This window comes from Solea senegalensis, linkage group LG7 (assembly GCF_019176455.1).
Source record: "Solea senegalensis isolate Sse05_10M linkage group LG7, IFAPA_SoseM_1, whole genome shotgun sequence".
Taxonomy (NCBI): Eukaryota; Metazoa; Chordata; class Actinopteri; order Pleuronectiformes; family Soleidae; genus Solea; species Solea senegalensis.
Genome location: NC_058027.1, coordinates 26,835,586 through 26,860,125, shown reverse-complemented (window position 1 = coordinate 26,860,125; position 24,540 = coordinate 26,835,586). Strand labels below are relative to the sequence as shown.

General features: G+C 44.6%; 1 protein-coding gene across 1 annotated transcript; it reads right to left on the bottom strand.

Annotated features, from left to right (window-relative positions):
* Positions 1 to 248: 248 nt before the first annotated feature.
* Positions 249 to 23,799, bottom strand: plekhg4 (pleckstrin homology domain containing, family G (with RhoGef domain) member 4). The gene is made up of 25 exons (XM_044030848.1): positions 23,696 to 23,799; positions 18,311 to 18,505; positions 16,562 to 17,953; positions 16,121 to 16,217; positions 15,731 to 15,925; positions 15,525 to 15,648; positions 15,357 to 15,450; positions 11,212 to 11,301; positions 10,848 to 10,970; positions 10,669 to 10,767; positions 10,318 to 10,590; positions 9,454 to 9,573; positions 8,417 to 8,608; positions 7,564 to 8,336; positions 7,243 to 7,492; positions 5,707 to 5,793; positions 5,396 to 5,620; positions 5,143 to 5,313; positions 3,129 to 3,309; positions 2,938 to 3,054; positions 2,715 to 2,859; positions 2,362 to 2,456; positions 1,791 to 1,945; positions 1,574 to 1,668; positions 249 to 279 (listed from the first exon to the last, which is right to left on the bottom strand). The coding sequence occupies exons 1-24, from the start codon at positions 23,696 to 23,698 to the stop codon at positions 1,630 to 1,632; spliced, it is 5,235 nt and encodes a 1,744-aa protein (XP_043886783.1). The 5' UTR covers positions 23,699 to 23,799; the 3' UTR covers positions 249 to 279; positions 1,574 to 1,629.
* Positions 23,800 to 24,540: the final 741 nt, after the last annotated feature.

Genomic DNA, 24,540 nt, shown 5'->3' with positions numbered 1-24,540 from the left:
AATGAACTTAACATTCATTCATTCATTCATGATTTTATATCAATAAATCTACATTTTATCGTTTAACAGCCTAAAGGTGAGGTCGCATGATGAAGAGTTTGAGATGAGGCAAACAAACACATCGCAGTCACATGATGAAGATTCTTTTATTCAAGTGAGAAAAATGTCAAACGATCAGCTGAGAGTTTATTTACATACATGTACAGAGATCAGCTGACACACACACACTCTTCGTATTTACAGAACAAACATAAATAACAGCAGCAGGAACACGACGACCTGCAGAGACACAAAATCAAATCCTGTTATCTGATTGGCCATTCAGTGAATCACATGTTCACATGTAAATAACAGGAAGCGCTCTACTCGCCTTGCCACACCATGACACTGAGTAGGTAACGATGTGCTGATCGGTCACACACACACAAACTGTAGATCAGTTAAAACTACTTAACAATCCTAACATGGGGTCATCTCCAACAACTACAGCAGTCTGGTGTTAAGTCACTAGTCACTCATGTGTGTGTGTGTGACTCCGCCCACATTAAGTAGGTACCTTTTTTGTAGTGGAGATAATAATAAAATAATAATAATACATTTTATTTGTTGGCGCCTTTCTGACAAACAAGGTCACCTTACACAAAAAGACACAAATACAACATCAAAATACAATCACCTGCAGTAAAATATAATAATAAAAGACAACAGAATTCGACAGTGCTGTGTGGTCAGTGCGAATATGTTTTTAGTTGTGATTTGAAGTGTAGGAGGAGCCTGTGTTTCAGATGCAACCTGATCGTGTCTAAGAACTAAGAATAAACTCACGATAAACTAAGAAAAAACTCACGATAAACTAAGAATAAACTAACGATAAACTAAGAAAAAGTAGCGATAAAGAATAAACTCACAATAAACTAAAACTAAGTAACGATAAACTAAGAATAAACTCTAAACTAAGAATAAACTAATGACAAACTAAGAAAAAAGTAGCGATAAAGCGAAGAATAAACTCACGATAACTAAGAATAAACTCGATAAATAAGAAACTCACGATAAAAAAGAAAAAACTCACTAATAAACTAACGAATAAACTCATGATAAACTAAGAATAAACTAATGACAAACTAAGAAAAAAGTAACGATAAACGAAGAATAAACTCACGATAAACTAAGAATAAACTCACGATAAACTAAGAATAAACTCTCGATAGACTAAGAATAAACTCTCGATAGACTAAGAAAAAACTCTCGATAAACTAAGAATAAACTCACGATAAACTAAGAAAAAACTCACGATAAACTAACGATAAACTAAGAATAAACTCAAGATAAACTAAAAATAAACTCACGATAAACTAAGAATAAACTCACGATAAACTAAGAATAAACTCACGATAAACTAATAATGAACTAAGAATAAACTCACGATAAACTAAGAATAAACTCACGATAAACTAAAGATAAACTAACAATAAACTCACAATAAACTAACAATAAACTCACAATAAACTAAGAGTAAACTCATGATAAACTCAAGATGTCATGAAAGTTCAAATCAGACTCTGCCTCTGACCTCTGATTTTCTGCAGATGACGAGCAGTGACGACTTTAAGGTGAACAACGTGAGAATCACAGGACGCTCGATGGACTGATGACAACAGCTGTTTCCTGAGGACACACAAACACACACACACAGACACACGCACACAAACACACATACACAGACACAAACACACAATCAAATTGTGAACACATGTTGATGACCTCTGACCTCTCTGTGAGTCACTCACTGCTGAAATGATCATGTGATCTCTGTTGAATGGAGAGGAGGGGGAGCGGAGGTGGAGGGGGCATGGCTCCTCCTGTAGGTGGGAGGAGACACAGCTGCTGTCTGAGCCAGTGGAACCAGAGAGACAACGAGACGATGATCCAGAACTTTCTGTGGCTGAGAGACAGAGAGAGGACAGACAGACAGTCAGACAGAATGGACAGACAGAGAGCGGACGGACAGACAGAGAGAGGATGGACAGACAGTGAGAAAGAGGACAGTCAGAGATGGACAAACAGACAGAGAGAGGACAGACAGACAGTCAGAGAGGACAGACGGACAGACAGAGGACAGACAGACAGAGGATGAACAGTCAGAGAGAGGACAGACAGAGAGAGGACGGACAGACAGACAGACAGAGAAAGGACAGACAGTCAGAGAGAGGATGGACAGAGAGAGGACAGACAGACAGAGAGAGGGTGGACAGACAGACAGACAATGGACGGACAGACAGACAGATGATGGACAGACGGACAGAGGATGGACAGACAGACGGGAGATGGACAGACAGACAGAGAGGACAGTGAACATACTCATGGACGGCTGACTGCTCGTCTCTAGTTCCTGTTCGTCTTCCTCCACACAGGAAGTTATGAAGGAGCTGTCAGCAGCAGAGGACAGGGATTGGCTGTGGAGAAGAGGGGGCGTGGTCATGACAGGGAATCATGACAGAATTAGATGACTGTTTAAACCCTGTTCATAATCAGAACTGGATGTAGCTCCGCCCCTTTGGCTCTGTTCATTCCTATGGATCAGCTGACTCAGCACATTAAGTTTCTGAGTTTATTCAATTCAACTTTATTTGTATTTATTTGTACGGCGCCAAATCATAACATACATTATCTCAAGGCACGTCAGACAGGTGATTGACAGGTGGGTGTGGTACCTGAACATGTGCAAGTTGAGAGAACCCAGCAGACTTGACGAGGAAGAGGAGGGGCCTGTTGACCTGGGGTCAGAGGTCACTAGTCCTCGTTTAAATGTGTTCACATCCAAGACAGATACAGCAATGGACGCTCGTGTCCGAGCACCTGGACAAATCATCATCATCATCATCACTGAGTGTGTGTGTGTCAGTTTGTGTGTGGCTCTAAAAACGATGACATCACCTCTGCTCTTCATGATGTAATCCACAGCTCGGTCACTGATGGCTGCGTCGCTCGGCTGAATGTCCAGAAACGGTTTACTGCCGACGCCCATCGATACCATCTCCTTCATACGCATCTCTGTACACACACACACACACACGTTACATGGACTCTTTCAGACAACCTCTGACCTGTGACCTCCTGTCACTGACCTTTGTTCCTGGTGGCCTGCGTCCACAGGATGCGTGTGATGTCACTGGTCCAGGCGTGTTTGATGTCCAGTGAGGTGGACTGTAGGATGAAGGTCTGGTTCTTGGACGTCCTCCTTCTGAACCAGATCTCAAACCTGAGCCCGCTGTCACCGCTCGACTCCGTCAGACCCACATCTGCGCTCTGAACCACAAACACCACCTTTATATCCCTGAGGGTCGACCTCTGACCTCAGTACTGATCATTAATTATTTAAACTGTAAATCAGTGGTCCCCAACCCCCGGGCCGCGGACCAGTCCCGGTCCGCAGAGAAAGAATACATAGCTTACATTATTTCCGTTTTATTTATTATCAGATTCTGAACGATGTTTTATTTTGAAAAATGTATATGTCCATATACAGTGGGTTGCATAAATATCCGCACAACACAAAAGTGGGGTGTGCAAAAGTATCTACCCCCTTTCCTCTTTGTGCAACCAACTGCCTTAAGAAGTTGCCTAATGATTTCTCAATGATCACATGTTGACCTAATGACTAAACCGAGTCCACCTGTGTGTAATCTAATCTCAGTTCAAATACAGCTGCTCTGTGATGGTCTCAGAGGTCTGTCTAGAGAATATTGGGGAGCAGACAGCATCATGAAGTCCAAGGAACACACCAGACAGGTCCTGGATAAGGTTGTGGAGGAGTATAAAGCTGGTTTAAGCTATAAGAAGATTTCCAAAGCTTTGAACATCTCTCGGAGTACTGTTAAATACACTATGCAGAAATGGAAAGAGTATGGCATCACTGATCAGAGCTGTAACCAAGAAGCCCATGGATGAACTGCAGAGAGCCACAGCTCAGGTGGGGGAACCTGTCCACAGGTCAACTATTAGTCGTACACTGCACAAATCTGGCATTTATGGAAGAGTGGCTAGAAGAAAGCCATTCTTTAAAAAAAAAACATGGGTGACACAGCAAACATTTGGAAGAAGGTGCTTTGGTCAGATGAGACCAAAATTGAACTTTTTGGCCAAAATGCAAAGCGCTATGTTTGGCGTAAAAGAAACACTGCACATCACCCTGAAAACACCATCCCCACTGTCAAACATGGTGGTGGTAGCATCATGCTCTGGGGGTGCTTCTCTTGAGCAGGGACATGGAAGCTGGTAAGAGTTGATGGGAAGACGGATGGATCCAAATACAGGGCAATCTTGGATGAGAACTTGTTGGAGTCTGCAAAAGACTTGAGACTGGGGCAGAGGTTCACCTTCCAGCAGGACAATGACCCTAAACATAAAGCCAAGGCAACAACGGAATGGTTGAAAACAAAAAATATCCATGTGTTAGAATGGCCAAGCCCAGACCTAAATCCAATTGAGAATCTGTGGAAAGATCTGAAAACTGCAGTTCACAAGCGCTCACCATCTAATCAGACTGAGCTTGAGCTGTTTTGCAAAAAAGAATGGGCAAAACTTCCAGTCTCAAGATGTGCAAGGCTGGTAGAGACATACCCCAACAGACTTGAAGCAGTAATTGCAGCAAAAGGCAGTTCCACAAAGTATTGACTCAGGGGGGTAGATACTTTTGCACACCCCACTTTTCAGTTTTGTATTTATGAAAAAAGTTCAAAAGCATGAATACATTTCATTTCACTTCACGATTGTGTGTCCCTTAGTGTGTGTCTTTCACATAAAATTTCAAAATGCAAGATGTTGAAAAGTTAAAGGGGTGCAGATACAGTATCTGCACCCCTTTAACTTTTCAACATCTTGCATTTGAGTATCTGATATACTGTATTTATGCAACCCACTGTATATATATACATATATCATATACATCGTTTTTATATTCACATTGATGAACATATGTGTATATGTATATGTGTATATATATACATATATGTTCATGTGAATATAAATAATAAAATTTAATATATATATATATACATGATATATATTGTTGCTTGTGTGTTCATGCGTTCATGTGTTTGTGTGTTCATTTGTTCATGCGTTCATTGTGTTCATGGTTACCTTGAAGGAGTGTTTGTAGATGAACACGTCCAGACCTCCCTCCATCTTCTTGTGTTTACTGAAGAGAACGAGCTCCTCGAACAGGAAGACGTGACGCTGACACTTCCTCCGCCCACTCCACACCGTGAACTCATCCTGACGGATCAGCTGACCCTGCTCCTTAAGATTCACCTACACACACACGCACACACAACAGGAAGTGATGTCACACTCTGTGGGTCACATCTTCAACTCATCACTGTCACTAACTTACATCACAGTCTCGGATGGCGTCCATTGCCAGCAGGTCGTTGCCGTGGCGAAGCTGAAACTTGACCAAGTTGGTGGCAGCCTGCAGCGCATTAAGCTCCGCCTCCTGGGTCACGCCCACCTCCTTGATGATGTCATCGAGCAGCAGCGCATATTTACTCATTCTCTGAATGGGCTTCAGCAGGTACGACAACAAATCCATCTTATCACCCAGCTGCAGCTGTTTCCACTGAGGGCAAAGGTCAGAGGTCAACACAGGTAAGCAGAGGTCAATGGAGTTCACAAAGGTCAAAGGTTATATGACAAAGTTCTCACCCTGAAGAAGTTTCCATGGTTCAACAGCAGAGCATCAGACTTTGGTTTGTTCTTACTGTAGAGAGCGTAGAGGGCAAACTGCTGCTGCTGCAGAGGAACAACAACAACAACGTCAACAACAAAATCAACAACGTCAACCTCCCTCCATCTTCTTGTGTTTACTGAAGAGAACAAGCTCCTCGAACAGGAAGACGTGGTGCTGATTAGATATAGGTCGATAATTTTAGCTAATTACCGACCTATATCTAATCTTCCCTTTGTTTCTAAAATCTTAGAAAAGGCAGTTACTAATCAATGATGTGAATATTTGCGCATTAATGGCCTGTTTGAAGATTTTCAGTCAGGTTTTAGATTAAACCATAGCACAGAAACAGCACTAGTTTAAGTTAGTAATGATCTTCTCTTGGCGTCAGATAATGGTCTACTTTCTTTACTTGTCTTGTTAGATCTTAGTGCTGCATTTGACACCATTGATCATAATATTCTACTGCAGAGATTGGAGCAGATACTTGGTATCACAGGTGCTGCCCTCTGCTGGTTTAAATCATACTTATCTGATAGATTCCAGTTTGTTCATGTTAATGATAAAGCCTCACTTCAAACAAAAGTTAATTGTGGAGTTCCACAAGCCACAGGCTTTTACCTTATATATGCTTCCTCTAGGGAACATTATTAGAAAGCACAACATACACTTTCATTGTTATGCAGATGACACACAGCTATATTTATCAATGAGGCCGGATGAAATAAATCAGGTTGTTCAACTCCAGGAATGTCTCAGAGACATTAAGTCCTGGATGACCTGGAACTTTCTAACTTTCTAAAAACTTTCTGCCCACATTGTCACTTTAGATGACATCACCCTGGCTTCCAGTTCCACTGTGAGGAACCTTGGAGTTACTTTGAATTTAGAATTAAAGTGACTTAGAATTAAATTTAAAATCCTCCTCCTCACGTACAAAGCACTTAATGGTCAGGCCCCTTCATACCTGAAAGACCTAGTCTTACCCTATCACCCTAATAGACCACTTAGGTCACAAAATACAGGTTTACTTTTGGTTCCCAGAGTCTGTAAGAGCAGAATGGGAGGCAGAGCACTCCCAGGCTCCTCCTCTCCTGTGGAACCAGCTTCCAATGACAGTTTGGGAGGCGGAGCCTCTCTCTGTATTTAAAGTTAGACTTAAAACTTTCCTTTATGATAAAGCTTATAGTTAGAGCTGGTTCAGAGAAACCTGGGAGTTTTTTCTCTCCACTGATGCCTAGTGCTTGCTCATTGTGTGAACTGTTGGGGTTCTCTGCTCTCCTTGATGTTGTCTATGTACAGTGCCTGTATGTATGTTATGATTTGGTGCTATACAAACAAAATTGAATTGAATTGAACAACAAAATCAAAGTCAACAACAACGTCAACAACAACGCCAACAACGTCAACAACAAAACCTGAACATCAACAACTACAGCGTCAACTACAATGCCAACAACATGAACATCAACAATGCCAACAACACTACAAACAAACGTGATCATGTGACCTACATGTCTCAGGAAGCAGTGAGACACTCGGAGCGGGTGTCTCCAGCACGACTCCAGCTCTCTGAGGAAGAACTGACTGTGAAAGTCCAGAAGTTTCTCCAGGTTCCCAAAGACCACGGAGCGTTTCCCTCTCAGGTCCTGAGGAAGGTCCACTCGCTCCATCTCAGGAAAGTAGTGATGGATGATGTAACGCAGTGAGCGCACATATTCACGCTCTGTGGTCACCATCTCCTCCACCATGTGACGCAGTTTACTGCACACACACAAACATCACAAATCATCACCATGATAACTACTCTGTGAGCTCCTGTGTTGATTACCCACCTTCCCTTGGGTCTGGGGTCTGCAGTGGGCGTGCCGTGCCCTACTGGCGCCGCCCAGCTGTGTGTTGCCATCCTGGGGCAGAGTGTGAGGTCAGCAGCCTCGGTGCCGCTGACCTCCAGGCCGCGAATGAACACACCCGTGTTTCCTCTGCGCAGCGGCTCGCTGAGGGCTCGAGAACAGGGGTCGTACCGCGGCGTCTCAGGGGGCGGGCCATCAAAGCTCTGTGTCTTCCTGAGCTGCTGCCGCCTGCTGGAGGAGAAGGAGGGGGAGGATTCGAGCTGTGGGAGGAGCTGTGTATGCTGTGGAGTAGAGAATGGGGAAGTGAGGGGGAGCAGGAGGGAGGAGCAACTAGGAGGTGAGGTGTTGGTGTCCACTTCCAAGGGATAGGAGGAAGAGGAGGAGTCACGGATGCCCCACAATCCTGATGAAATCTTCTTCCTGGAGGAGGTGGAGCTTGTGCGGGGGGCTGGGTCAGAGCATCTTCTCTGGGTGGAGTCTCGAGTCCTGAGTGCAGCCTCCATCTTCCTGTCAAACATCTTCTTGGTCTCCTGAAACTTGGACGAGGCGAAGCTCCACTGACGGACGCCTAGCTCTCCCCGCAGCTCCTCAGCCTCCACCCTCATCTCCTGGAAACGGGCGTCTGTGATTGGTGGGTGTAGGCTCTGGTAGTCCTGCAGGGAGCCAATCACAGCCTGACACGTGTCGGGCAGCGAGCACTCGTCCATACTGATGCCAGCGAGGTGTCGCAGGCCGGCAAACGCCCAGCCATACACCTGCAGACAGAGGTCACAGGTCACATGACATCAGAGGCACACACACACACACACACACACACACACACAGTGATGTGTACCTGGTCTAAGAAGGTGTATAGTTGAACGGCCCGCTCAATGTTCTGACCCGTGTCATTGACTCGCTGAGAGAAGTCCTGAAGCTGAGCCCAAAGAGAGTGAACTTTGACCTTGTAGGCATGGAGGTCAGCTGATGACACGCCCTCCCAGCGCTCCAGGTGAGTCAGCAACTCTTCGCCACGTTTACAGTACTCCTCAAAAACAACAAACACACAATGTATATGAAATGGCTCATCACCTCAGGACACAGGAGTGTGTGTGTATATATACATATATGTGTGTGTATATATACAAATATATACGTGTATATATACAGTACATATATACATATATACGTGTGTGTATATATATACATATAGACGTGTGTGTATATCTATACATATGTGTGTGTACATATATACGTGTATGTGTATATATATATACATATATATGTATGTAGGGCTTAGGGTTATTGCGATATTTTTTGTTCACATGGCAATATGCGATATTATAATATTATAATCATTATATAGCTCGCAAGCTCACCGGATGGCCGCTCAGCTGACAGCTGAAACCTAGCGTCCGGAGTGTACAACAGAAACCCGGAGACAGGAGACCAGACTGCTGATGTGTTTTAAGTCCACTTGGACCCAAAATCTGCAGCTAACAGCTGGTGCTGCTAAAACTAGCGACAACAAACAGGCATTACGTCACCAGCTCAACTTTTATATTAAAAAATGTATCAGCTTAAAGTATACCTGCTCACTCTCCACCTGCACCGTGTCCACCAAGTTTTCCTCCAAATGTCTGTTGTGATGCGTAGCGTGGGCGGGACTACAGTACGTCCTACGCCTATGTAAGGGGCGTGCCTGAGCGGCTGAACTCAGCTTGTAAGCTCAGAGGGAAGTGGTATAATATACCAGTATGGTGATATTGTATCAACTTCATATCTCTTTCAAAAATATACCGGTATAACTCTTATTAAGTATATCGCCCAGCCCTACACACACATATATATATACGTGTGTGTGTATATATATTTATATAAATAAACACATACATAAGCAATGGTGCTGAACTCTTTGAACTGTTGTTGTTTGTTGATGACGAGCTGCAGAGAATCTTCTGTTTGACTCAAACTCTTCAGACGAGGCTCCGCCCCCTGCAGCCACATGCTCACCTGAATACAGGTACAATCACAGTGAGCGACAGGTGATGGTGTTGGTAATGTTGTTGGTGATGGTGTTGTTGTTCGTGTTGGTGATGTTGTTGGTGATGGTGATGTTGGTGATGGTTTTGTTGTTGGTGTTGTTGATGTTGTTGGTGGTGATGGTGATGGTGATGTTATTGGTACGAATTTGATCGTGTATGATGGCAATGATGTTGAGTGATGATTGTTGTGTTGTTATTTGGTGATGGTGTTATGATGATGAATTATTGGTGATGTTAGTGATGATGTATGTTGGATGTTGTGATGATATTTAATTGATGATATTGTGGTGATGTTGTTGGATGATGTTAGCGGTGATGTTGTTGGTGATGTGTGATGTTGTGGTGATGTGATGTTATTTGAATTGTTGATGATGTTGTTGGTGATTGATGGTGTCGAGTGATGTGTTGATTGAGTGATGTTGTGATGGTATTTGGTGATGTGTTGAGTGATGTGATGGGTGATGTTGTTGATGATTGGTGATTGGTGATGTTGTTGGTGTTGCTGATGTGGTGATGATGCTGGTATGGTGATGATGATGTTGTTGGTGATATTTGTGATTGATGTGTGGTGATGGTGATGTTGTGATGTTGTTAGTGATGTTGTTGGTGTTGGTGATGGTGTTGGTGATGTTGTTGTGATGGTGTTGGTGATGTTGTTGTGATGTTGGTGATTGTGATATTGTTGGTGCATTGTGAGTGCGCTCACACTGACCTCAGTGAATCTGTCCTCCAGGCCTCTGAAGTCCAGGATGAAGCTGAGCTGCTGCGTCCTGGTGTTGGACAGAGTGACGAGATGGTGGAGCAGCTCGTCCACCTGATTGTACAGAGACGACACCGCCTCCACCTCCACCTGCCACGCATCTCTCACCTCTCTATGCAGCCATGACAGAGAGGCCCCGCCCTTCTGCTGTAACCGCACCAGGCGACTGTCTTCAAGGACACCACGCATCACCTCTTTGAAGCGGGACAAGAGCAGCTCCGCCTCCTACGACAGCGACAAACAGACGTGGGTTGCTCTGGTTACCATGTTAACCAGGTGACTGTGTGTGTGTGTGTGTGGTACCTGAGCAGAAGCAGGAGGGGGTGTGGTCTCCAGGATGTTGATGGTTTTCTGCAGCAGGTTGATGACATCATCACACTGACGGGTCAACTGTTCCACTCTCTGAATGACACAGGAAGTACAACGTAACCACTTCCCGTTCATGTATAATAACAAACAAACAAACTAACAAACTAACAGACCGATCTGAAGCAGAGCCAGCTGCTCTGACTGAAGCTGAAGGAGCCTCCTAACTCTGTAGGAAGCTGCTGCAGTGCTACCTGTCTGTGGAGAGACTTCAGAGACGTCAACACCTGCACCTGCAACTGCACAACAACAACAACAACAACATGAAATAACAACAGCACAAGAGGAAATGTGTCAATAATCCAGGACACGGACACCAGCAGGGGGCATCTCAATATTAACAGCATTATTAATTAGCACACACTTCTATCATCATGTGGTTAGCTCCTCCTCAATGTAAGCAGAGTCATCTCAGCACAGCTGCTGTAACATTTCCTTTGCTAAATTTGTGTGTGTGTGTGTGTGTGTGTGTGTGTGTACCTGTGAGATTGTGGGTTTGTCCACACGCACACATGAATTGTCTCTGTTGACCAGCAACAACACGGTGTGGACAGAGCCTGGAGTCTGATCCTGTACATAACAACAACAACACACAGATCCAGTTAGAGGTAAAACTGGTTTGTGTCATCGTGGTTCTGGCTCCGCCTCTAATCACCCTCCTTCAGTGCCCCCTTCTCCCAGCAACCAGGCCAGTGCGTGGCCCCAAGTGGGAAAGTGTGGGCTAACTGTGGGACAGTGTGGGCAGGGCACACCCACACTAATCCCATTTGGGCCCTGCGTGGTTTTGCCCTTTAGGGCTCCATGTGAGTTTTGTGTGGGCCAACTCACACTTGGGCTAGCCCACACAACACCCACATTTAATAGATCAGATTGACACACAGGAGCTTAATGTGAATTTTTAGTTTGCCATACGTTGTTGTGTGCATGAATAATAGGGGTGTAACGATTCATCTACTACATTAATGTATCAGTTTATATTCATAAACAAAAACAACAACACAGTAGGTGGATTCTTTTAATCTTTCTTATTCTACAATATTGTGCTGGGGTGGGAGCACAGCTAAGGTAGAATTCCACAGCATCCTGGACAATGCCAGCCACCCTCTGCGCACTGTCATCAGCAGCCAGATGAGCCACAGAAGCCTCAGCAACAGGTTGCTCCTCCCAAAGTACAGGACCAACAGGCTGGGGGACTCGTTTGTCCCTCGGGCCATCAAACTGTACAAATCCTCACTGGGGGGGAGGAGGGCAAACAAAACAAACATTACAAACTAAACAAACAACTGTCCATAATCACAACTCACAGAAATGTGCAATAACCACAACAAATACTCATAAATGTGCAATAAAACCTTGGGCAATATGGGGAAACTGTAGGTGTGTGTCACCTAAACTCTTTATTTCTCCTATATATATATATATGTATACATATATATATATACACTGTATACCTACAAAGATACACTGTGGGTACTGTAAAGAACAATTTTATTTTTTTATTTGACATCATCAAACCTAGGGGTAATAATAGTATATAATATAATATGCAATAATATAGAGTCACACGGTGGTGTAGTGGTTAGCACGCTCGCCTTGCAGCGAGAAGACCCGGGTTCGAGCAGTGAGAGTGAATGGTTGTTTGTCTCTAGTTGTGTGTGGCCCTGCGATGGACTGGCGAACTGTCCAGGGTGTACATCGCCCGATGTAGCTGAGATTGGCACAGCACCCCCCGCGACCCTCTGGTGGAGGATAAAGCGGTTAGATGATGACTGACTGACTAATACAATAATATAATAATTATTATTGTCACAGAACTTGTTTACTGTCCATGAAAATAATGACGAAAGATATACAGTGCTTTAAACTGAGTCTCAGACAGCCTTTAATGATGACAAATTGAAGACAAACGATGATAAAGTCGTCACGGTATGAGTGATTCCGGTGTTAGCACCATTTTACGTTCTCGATAATGCCTACTTTCACTGAAGTGGAAAAAACACAGCCATGCTTACGGGATAACGGTTGTTTTACACAGGGTACATTTAGTTTATGTATATACAAAAACCTACCTTGTGGTACACGTCAAGCATCACGATGCAATCCCCAGTTCATCTTGTGGAGAGGTTCTCTCATCCGGTTCCAGGCCGAACAGATTTATCGGTAAAGTAGTGTTTCCCGTTGTCCGGTAATTCGCGAGTCAGAATTCAACAAAAACAAAGCCCAGACCACAGCTGTAGTTCGGCCAGTCAAAACCAGTTTGTTGTTTCCCCTATCTGTGCACCAGCTGGAGTAAGTACTGCCATGGATGTATTAAAGGGGACATATTATACCCTATTTCCCCCATTAAAATAGTTCCCTGGTGTCCTAATGAACATGTCAGTGACATGCTTTGGTCAAAATACCATAAGGATGAAGCACCATAGCAGTTCAATAACCCTGGTAAACCCGCCTCTTTAAGAACGCTCGGTTTTCGTGCATGGTCCCTTTATATGCAAATGAGACACAGGCAAACACACACCCACTTCTTCCAGGGGATTTCTGATTTGTCCGCTTTGCAGCGCTCACTCGCTCAGCTTCTGTTCCCTCTGCTCCATACCTCTCCCCCTCCCTCCACTAGTTCTCTGACAATATCAACATGGCAGCGTGCGAAGAAAACAGCAAGGGTCCCGTCACAGGAAGAGACGTCCTACATAAGGATCGAGCCGAACACTGTCCAACTGTAAATCAGTTAAAAACACTTAGGGACAGCACCACTGATAGCCAGTGGCACGAGGCGAGCTGAATAAATCAGACCGGTGACTCTATGCTCCAGAGACCTCGGCAAGCTGAATAAACTGCCAGCTGAATAAAGCGCCAGTTTAGGCAGCTCGCCGCTCGCCGTTGGTGATCAGCGGTGCTGTGCCTAAGTGTTTTTAACTGATTTACACTTGGGCAGTGTTCGGCTCGATCCATATGTAGGACGTCTCTTCCTGTGACGGACGCTTACTGTTTTCTGCGCACGCTGCCATGTTGATATTTATTTTTAATTAGGACGTGTCAGAATTCTTAACAATGTGTGTGTTTGTACGTCGGTGAAATACGTTCGCTGTTTAAATACGACGACCGCTGGCCGCAGTCTGATGTGGTGCGAACACACGAACACACATTTGCTGACTTTATCCGGCACATTAGCTTCATATATAAAATCATATATCATACATATTTTATGACCATGTGTTTCAGGTGATCTTGCAAGTGAGTTACAAAATGTGAGTTACAAATAACCATGGTATAATATCATTATACTGTCTTTGTGTAAGTAGAGTAAGTATTAACAACGATGGCCATTACATTGATATTCACGATGACACTGACAGCCTAGCCTAGTGATTAAACTAGTAATTTCCCAGTCTAATGTTTGAAAACTGAAAGCATAAACAGAATACATGTCTATTTTGTATTTAATACAAAGGACATTTTGCTTTGTTGAATGCATTGAGATAGCACACTCTATATAGTCAAAATGTAACATGCATGTTTACAGTAGGATTTTTAAAACCGTTTATTAATATAATTTACCCTTGTTTTTTTTACAATTAAAACGTGACTCCGTAACTCAAGAGATTGGGACGAGGGTAGGAGCAGGAGAAGGACAAAATGTCTCCACTGGTATCATCTGTTTACAGTTATGCTGGTTTTGCAATTTAATTTATGTTTTTGATGGTTTCAGGATCTTTGTTGTTGTTGCTGTAGTTGATTTATTTTTTCATGTTTTCATGTTGATAATGTTCAATAATATTCAATTAATAAACTAAATCCCACGAGTAAAAGAATAACTTCAATAACAACATGCCCCACACTATGCCCACACCCAGCCAACAGGGGGCTGGCCACTGTGGGCCCCAATATTGTTGTGAAAAGCAGGGCTCGCGTGGGTACCACAGCGGTTTTGGGGCCCACAGTGGGCCCCACAGTTGCCAGCCCACAGTGGGCCCGACAAAGAGAACAGAGAACTGATACAGAACTTTGAGGACTGGTCCCTGTGGAACCGCCTCCAGCTCAATGCAGGGAAAACTAAAGAACTGGTGGTGGGTTTGTGCAGGAGACATCCAGGACATTGAGATGGGGACCTGGACTGGACTGATCTGGTCTGATCTGATCACGCTGCTGCCCTCTACAGGAAGGCTCAGAGCAGATTAAGGTCCTAAAGACCTTCTACGACTCAGTCATGACATCAGCTATCTTTTATGGACTGGTCTGCTGGGGCAGTAGCATCACAGCTGCAGACAGGAAGAGGCGGGACAGACTTCCATGCTCTTCATTATCACAGCAGTGATCTCAGGAGCTTCCTCTCTGCTCTCAGTCCATTTTACGTTTCATCTTTGTATATAATGTAAACATCAAGACCATACGATACATATATATTCAGGAAACTGTCTTTAATGTAGTATTTCAACTTGTTTAGTGTTTTGTTACAGTGTACTTTTATTATTTATTATCTTTATCATTATTTTCTTTGCTGCTGTAACAAACCGCAGGACTGCAGTGTGTCTAGCGCCGCCCTGTAGGTGCTCAGTGGAATCAGACTGATAAAGCTCCAGCAGGTCACAGGTCAAACACAATTCATCACCTGTCTATGGACTCACCTGCAGGGACATGAGGGCGGAGTAGAGGGCGGGGCCTGGAGCAGCTCTGCGTGCGTCCACCAGCACCGTCAGCCCCAATGCTCGCACTTCCTCCCTGTTCCACACAGGACATGATGTCAGAGGAAAAAAAGCTGCACTGTCAGCTGTGAACCATGTGATGCTTCATACCTGAGGGTGGAGCTGTAGTAGAGGAGGAGGCGGAGCAGCTCCGCCCCCTCACACTCAGAGTTGGACCACACAGAGCTCCAGGTGTTGACCGTCACCAGAGGCCGCCCATTTCTGTCAGTGGTTCCTGCAGAGACACAGACCAGCTCAGTCTAATCTGAGTCCAACCAGGGATTAAAGTTAGACCTGGTTCAAATTAAACTTCTCACCAGGCAGACAGAGGGCGCCAGAGCTCAGCAGCACGCCATAGAAGCTGGACTGGGAGGACTGGAGACACTGAGACAACTGGGAAAGTGACTTTGAGACAGAGGCGGCAGCTGATTGATGGAGCAGTTGTTGTTGTTGTGTTGGGCTGTTGAACACTCTGAGATGTGATTGGTCACCAGAAGAAACAGTGGTGAGACCTGTGAAGAGACAACACACACACACTGTGACTGACCTTTGACACACACACACACACACACACAGACACACACAGTGGCTGACCTGTAACACACACACACACACACACACACACACACACACACACACACACACACACACCCAAGGCAACTAATCGGCCAGTCAGGAAGAGGAGGAAACGAGACAGATGTTTGTACCTTCAGTCTGAAGATCTGCTCCTCCTTCTCCAACTAACTTGTCAGAGCTTTGCTTCTTCTGCTCTTCCTCTTCTTCACAGCTGTGCTCCTTCTGCTCCTCCTCTTCTTCACAGCTGTGCTCCTTCTGCTCCTCCTCTTCTTCACAGCTGTGCCTTCTTCTCCTCTCTTCTTCACAGCTGTGCTCCTTCTGCTCCTCCTCTTCTTCACAGCTGTGCTCCTTCTGCTCCTCCTCTTCTTCACAGCTGTGCTCCTTCTGCTCTTCCTCTTCTTCACAGCTGTGTGCCTTCTTCTCCTCCTTTTCTTCACAGCTGTGCTCCTTCTGCTCCTCCTCTTCTTCACAGCTGTGCTTCTGCTCGCTCTTCTTCACAGCTGTGCTCCTTCTGCTCCTCCTCTTCTACAGCTGTGCTCCTTCTGCTCTTCTTCTTCTTCACAGCTGTGTGCCTTCTTCTCCTCCTTTTCTTCACAGCTGTGCTCCTTCTGCTCCTCCTCTTCTTCACAGCTGTGCGCCTTCTTCTCTTCCTTTTCTTTACAGCTGAGCTCCTTCTGCTCCTCCACACACACTTCTGTCTTCAGTTGTGATGAGGAGACGCTCACTGCTCTGATTGATTCTTCAAGTTCTAAGAGAGGAGGTGGTAGAAGCTTTTCACAATAAGAGTCCAGAGTGGGTTTTATAGTATTTTCACAATAAGAGTCCTGAGTGTGTTTTACAGTATTTTCATAAAAAGAGTCCTTAGTGGGTTTTATAGTATTTTCACAATAAGAGTGCTCAGCAGTGTTGATACATTTTGTTCTCTCTTCTTCATCTTCTTTTCCTTTCATCACTTGCTTCTTCTTCCTCTCTTGACTGAGCTGACCTTCCTCTTCACTCTTCACCTCCTCCTCCTCCCTCTCTACAACCTCATCACCTGACACATGTTCCTCCTCCTTGTTCAGCCCTCCCTCTTCCTCTCTAAGTGCCACAACTTCAGTCCCTGATGTTTGTTCCTGTGAGGAGGTTCCTGTGACTTCAGGAGGAGCAAAAGACGAGGAGGAGGTGCGGATACAGGAGTCTTGGGTGATCATTTCCTCCATGACCTCACAGAGCCTGGAGGGGTGTGTGTTTGTTGTGTGTGGGTTGTCAGGTGTGTGTGTGTGTGTGCTGCTCCTGGCTCGGAGTTGTTGGCTGAGCTCCTGCGTTGATGAACCTCTCTGTGGTGAGAATGAAGGCAGCGTCAGCTTCTTCAGCTCCGTCAGCTCCTTCAGCTCCTTCAGCTGTGTCAGCTCCGTCAGCTCCATCAGCTCCACGTACTCCCCCTCCAAGTCCTCAGACTCACTACTCATTTCTGATTGGTTGGCTTTTGTGGAGAGGTGGGGTTTAACATCCTCCCGTCTCCAGGAGTGAACGTCTTTATTCTCATCATGTGACTCCTTCTGGTCCATGGTGGAAGCATGGGACTGGGAGCAGCTGAGCAGCTGTGGGTAGACCACATCCTCCCAGGGAACCCTGAAGATGTGGCGGTTGGCGGCGAGGACGCAGCACCGCAGCGTGGACACTCCGCGCTGCTCCCTCTCCCTGTTCACCGAGTCCAGCCAGGCCACGCTGAAGAGAGAGTGCAGCGCTACCTCGGCCACCTCCTGCTGCTCCACATGACCGCAACCCTCTGACATGCTGCACAGGAGCAGGCAGGGTGACGAGGACACGCTGCTCCTGCAGGAGGCGCTGTGGGCTCCAAGAGGTGGAGACACCAACAGGTAGAAGTCACCTGGTAGAAGAAGACGCTGGTCCACAGGACAGAGATGGACGACTAACTTCTCCTGCATGCACAGAGGCCAACCTTCATCACAGGACTGCACCTGAGGAAGAGGAGCAGTCATAGCTGTCAGAGGGAGGGGTTAGATTGTTCAGAGGGAGGAGTCACAGGCAGCTTCTGCTTCTCAGATGAATGTTTCTTGTCTTACTGGTGTCTTCATAGTTCATTTCATTATTTCCACATAAGTTCTTTAAAATGCTTCAAACTGACATAGAACTTAGATGTATTTATATTTTTATTCACACACTGTTATTGTGTTAAAAGATCTTTCTTTGCTAAATAAGCAGAAACAGGTTAAAGGTGCGTTACTGCCACCTGGAGGCTCCTGCCACTACTGCACAGATAATCCTGGGACAGGGTCCATCACTGTGACCCTGAGACCAGGGACAAAGCTACTCACACGGTGCTGCTGCAGCGCCTCCAACAGGAACTTGGCAGGTAACAGGAAGTCCAGGAGACAGCGGATGCCGTCTCCTCTATAGCAGCAGTCCACCACACTGAGGACCTGACAGAGGACAGTTGCTGATGTGGCCTGGAAGGGTGGGTAGAGTGAGGACAGAACCTTTTGGATACATCTGTCCACAGATTCAGAGTCCTGCAGAAAGGACAAACATATAAGACCTGAGACACACAACTACAATAAATTCAGAACAACACTTTCACTACTACAACACGTTCGGAACAACACATTTACAACAACACGTTCAGAACAACACGTTCACTACCACAACACGTTCAGAACAATACGTTTACAACAACGCTTTCAGAACAACAAGAGGTGAGACAGGACAAGGATACATTAGTTTCACTACTATTCAGAACAACAGACGTCAGAACAGAAAGAACAACCACTTCAGATACTCACGCAGAACAACTACTACAAACATCAGCTCAGAACAATCAGACTACACAACACTTACTACACTTTCACAACTACTTTGAACACACAACACTCAGAACCACAACACACGCACCACAACCACAACACGCCTGAACACGACTACAACAATCGCATAACCAAACAACACGCTACATTCACCACAACACGTTTCACAACAAACAGCGCTTCACAACACAACACAAACACGTCACTACTACAACACTCAGAACAACACGCTACAACACTACAACACGCTCACTACAACACATTCAGAACAACACGTTTACAACTACAACACTTTCACTACCACAACATGTTCAGAACAACACATTCACTACCACAACACATTCAGAACAACATGTTCACTACTACAACGCTCAGAACAACACGTTTACAACTACAACACATTCAGAACAACACATTTACAACAACACGTTCACTACCACAAGACGTCAGAAACACGCTCACTACCACAACACGTTCAGAACAACATGCTTACTGTTACTACATCGCTCAGAACAACACGTTCACTACTACAACGCGTTCAGAACAATACGTTTACAACAACAACACTTTCACTACCACAAAACGTTCAGAACAACACGTTCACTACTACAATGTGTTCAGAACAACAGGTTCACTACTACAACGCGTTCAGAACAACACGTTCACTACTACACGCCAGAACAACATCACTACTATTCGCTCAGAAAACACGCTCAGAACAACACGCTCACTACTACAACGCGTTCAGAACAACATGTTTACAACTACAACACGTTCAGAACAACACGTTTACAACAACACGTTCAGAACAACATGTTCCCTACTACAACACGTTCAGAACAACACGCTACACTACAACGCTACAACAACGCTACCACAACACGCTCAGAACAACACGCTTATTCAACCGCCAGAACAACACGCTTCACTACTACAACAGCTTCAGAACAACACGCTCACTACAACGCGTTCCAACTACTACACGCTCAGAACAACATTTCACTACTACAATGCGCTCAGAACAACACGCTTCACTACTACAAGTTCAAACAACATGTTCACTACAACACGCTCAGAACAACACGCTTAACTACCACAACACGCTCAGAACAACACGCCACTACTACAACACGCTCAGAACAACACGCTACTACTACAACGCTCCAGAACAACACGCTACAACAACTTTCAACATACCACAACATGTTTACAACACGCTCAGAACAACATTTCACTACTACAACACGCCAGAACAACAACACACTCAAACACTTCAACTACCACACAATTCAGAACAACATCATATTCAGAACAACACCACTACACACGTTCAGAACAACACGTTCACTACTACAACGCATTCAGAACAACATGTTCACTACTACAACACGTTCAGAACAACACGACTACAACACGCACGAACAACACTCAACATCGTAACAACACGTTTCACTACTACCACAAAATCAGAACAACACGCTCACTACTACAACATCGTTCAGAACAACACGCTCACTACTACAACGCCGCTCAGAACAACACGCTCTTTACTCACTACTACAACGCTCAGAACAACATTCACTACTACAATGCTCAGAACAACACGCTTCACTACTACAACACGCCGCTCAGAACAACATCACTAACTACAACACGCTCAGGTTTAACAACAGAACAACATACAACACGCTCAGAACAACACACTACAACACGCTTCAGAACAACACGCATACGCCACAACATGTTCAACACTACAACACATACTCAGAACAACAACACGTTCTACTCAGAACAACACGTTCACTACAGAACAACACGCTCACTACACGCGTTCAGAACAACACGTTCACTACTACAACCAGAACAACATGTTCACTACTACAATCAGAACAACACGCTCACTCAGAACAACACGCTATTACTAATGCGCTCAGAACAACACGCTACTACCACAACACTCACTACTACACACGCTCACTGAACAACACGCTCACGCTACGCGCTCAGAACAACAAACACGCTCAGAACAACACGCTCACACTACACACGCTGCTTCCAGCGTTTACACAGAACAACAACTACAACACATTCAGAACAACACGTTCAACCGCGCTTCAGAACAACACGCTCACTACTACAATGCGCTTTCACTACTACGCTCACGTCTACAAAGGCTCAGAACAACACACATTACTACAACACGCTCAGAACAACACGCTTACTTACCACAACACGCTCAACACAACACGCAACAACAACACGCTTACTCAACAACAACATCGCCTACAAAAGCGCCACAACATGCTTACAACACGCTCAGAACAACACGCTCAACAACACCAGCGCTACTACGCTCACTACTACAATGCGCTCTCAGAACAACACGTGTGCGCTCAGAACAACACGCTCACTACAACGCTCAGCGATTCAGAACAACATGTTCTACTACAACACGCTCAGAACAACACGCTTACGCCACAACAGAACAACACGCTCACTACTACAACACATCTAGAACAACACGCTTACAACACGACAACACGCTCACTACCACAACGCTTCAACAACTGCTACAACACGCTCAGAACAACACGCTCACTACTACAACATCAGAACAACGCCACTACTACAACGCTGCTCAGAACAACACACTACTACAACAGAACAACACGACGCTTAGACACGCTCCCTACTACAACACGTTCAGAACAACACGTTCACTACTACAACGCGTTCAGAACAACACGTTCCCTACTACAACACATTCAGAACAACACGTTCACTACTACGACACGTTCAGAACAACACGTTCCCTACTACAACACATTCAGAACAACTTGTTCATAGACATGGACAAATTCTGCTTTTTTCTTCTCCTTCACTCTCTCATTCGTCTTTTCACTCTGTCATTTCCAGGTAGAGCTCATTGAGGACAGTATCCTGTGTGTGACCTTATCTGTTCAGTGAGTGAGTGAGTGATTGAGGGACAGCTCCAGGCTTCCATGTTTCAGGAATGTTCCACATACCAACCCTGTCACAACACGACTCGACACGTGAGTCGTGTGGACCCTGTAGATCAGGAAGAGGATCAGGATCAGTCTATGGTTCCGGAAGAGGAGCGGGAGACCAACGTTTGATCCCCAACAAAAGTCACTCGTTGTTTTTACTGTTTCTTTGAGTTGATTTTCAAAGGTAATGTTCACCTCTGCATGGAAACATGAATAAATAAACAGTTTAATCACAGCTGAGTCACTTCAGCTCACACACCTTTGTCTCCGCCTCCTCTGGGGTTGAGTCTACCCATCCCACACAGACCTGTCACAATATGGAGACAAAGACGTCCACACCTTTGTGTGTGTGTGTGCAGAGATGTCACATAAGTAAAGTCTTGTTTAATGACACATTCATTCATTCATTCACGTGTGCATAGACACACAGACATCCTCTCTCAGGACTGAAGACACTGAGGAATCATTATGAATCATAGTCATCATCTGAATCTAATCTCTGTGTAAATGTTCATGAGTGAAGTAGGTCAGAGCGGGAGGCGTTCCATTTAGGTGGCAGAGTTTTTTTTAGCTGAGGCCTCAGATTTCATTTGAGCAGCAGGACGACGTGTGTGAAAGTGAAGTCAGTGTTGATGGAGTTTTCTTCTTTACAGCTGATCATCTGATAATAAGAACCAACCAGGAAGTGAATGAAGGTCAAATCCTCAAAGGTCTCAGTTTCTGTCCATCACTGTTTTTCACTTATGTGACAAAAACACTTTCATCAGAAAATAAAAATGAGACCAAAATGTGAGGGCGGGACAAACTGGGGAGAGAACCAATCACAGAGGAGGACACATGAGGACAGTGGTGTTAGGAAGTATGAAATCAATGAGGAAAAAAAATTCAACTTTAAATAAGAAACCTGCACAGTGAAAATAAAAATGTTTATTAAAACACTTTCATCTGTGTTGTCAATTCAAACCTTAATAAAACAACAAATTAATAGAGAAACATTTAAAAAATACAAACAAATCCATTCGATTTTAGAATTAACACTGTTGTCCATCCACACTACAACATTTCAAAATAAAACTGAGAACGCTCCGCCTACCACCTGAACATTCCTGCAGCTCACCACCTCCCCCCCCACCTCCTTTCCCAGCAGCCCCGGGACAAGTCCAGACATCAGTGAGGAAAAGTCTCAACTCGTCTGCTTGTATCTAAACACACACACACACACACACACACACACACAAAGTATTGTTTATCCTCCGTCTCCATGACAACCTGGTAAACATCACTACATTAGAAACAGCACAAGTGAGAAGCTGCAAATGTGTGTGGACGTTTACCAAACATCATCATCTTCACCTGTGAACCATCAGAAACAGACACACACACACTGAGTCTGATGTCTAATGTCTGATTTTGTCACTTCAGCTTTTAAAGTCCTTCAGTTTGGTTTATTTTAGTGACACAAAGTGAGCACGCGAGGCAGCAGAGGACCAGCAGTTACAATCACTTGTTTTCTCTATGAGGTTTGGTGTGTGTGTGTTTGTGTGTGTGTATGGGAGAGTGAGTGGTTTGCAGACCTTTGTGTAACAGTGAGATAAAGACGGGATCATGTGACACAGAGATCACAGACTTAGACACACCCAGAAGATGCTTGTTCACAGTGCCAAAAAAAAGGTTAACTTTTACACTGATAAACAAACCACTGTTAGCAAAGAGCCACATGCTAAACCACACTCAAACTTTATTAACAAAGCGAGACAGACAGGCAGGCAGGTCCATTCACTGAAACACTACACCTAAACTGGCCCCTCCCCCTCCACAGCACACACACCATGTGCTACAAAGTGGAGTTGAAGAGAAGCTTCAAATTGTGTGTGTGTGTGTGTGTTCTTACCATGGTGTTATGTCAGCAGATCTGTTTTCCAGTTTAATACCATTTCTCTCTCTCTGTGTGTGACTGTCTCTCTCTCGTCCTCACAGGTTTGAATGTGCTCTCACTCACAGTTCACTTTCTCACATATTAAGCCCCTCCCACCAGCTGATAGTACACGGCCCCATTGTCTCCCTCTGCTGGCTGCTTCTCTCTCAGCAGGTAAATCTACTGACTCATCTCATCTCAACTCTTTAGTACTTACTCTGTGTCCCTGAACACATCACTGTGTGTCCTCAGTGTGTCCCTGAACACATCATTATGTGTCCTCAGTGTGTCCCTGAACTGTCTCTGGCCAATGAAATGTTCACACTATCTTCCTGCCTTTTACACCTGAGAGACAAATTCATCAGCTGCCGATGGCGTTTGGTCACATGATCACATGGATCAGTGGTTCCCTTTACATTAAAATGATCAGAGTCCTGATATAAACACGAGTGTGAACACAATCACAGTCAACTCACATGTAATTTGATTCATATGAACTTTAATGCACTGCATCTGTCAGTCGGCAGGTGGTGCTGTACACTTAGAGTGGACTTTAAAGCATAGTTTCTACATGTGACATTCAGTAAAATCAATATGAGGCAGCATTTGTCTGATCATCACTAACAACCTACAAAGAAGAAGCAGCAACAGTAACAACAATAACAACACTAACAATAACAACAACACTAACAACAGTAACAACAATAACAACAGTAACAAAAACAATAATAACAGTAACAACAATAAAAATAATAACAACAGTAACAACAATAAAAAAATAATAACAGTAACAACAACAATAACAAAATAACAACAGTAAC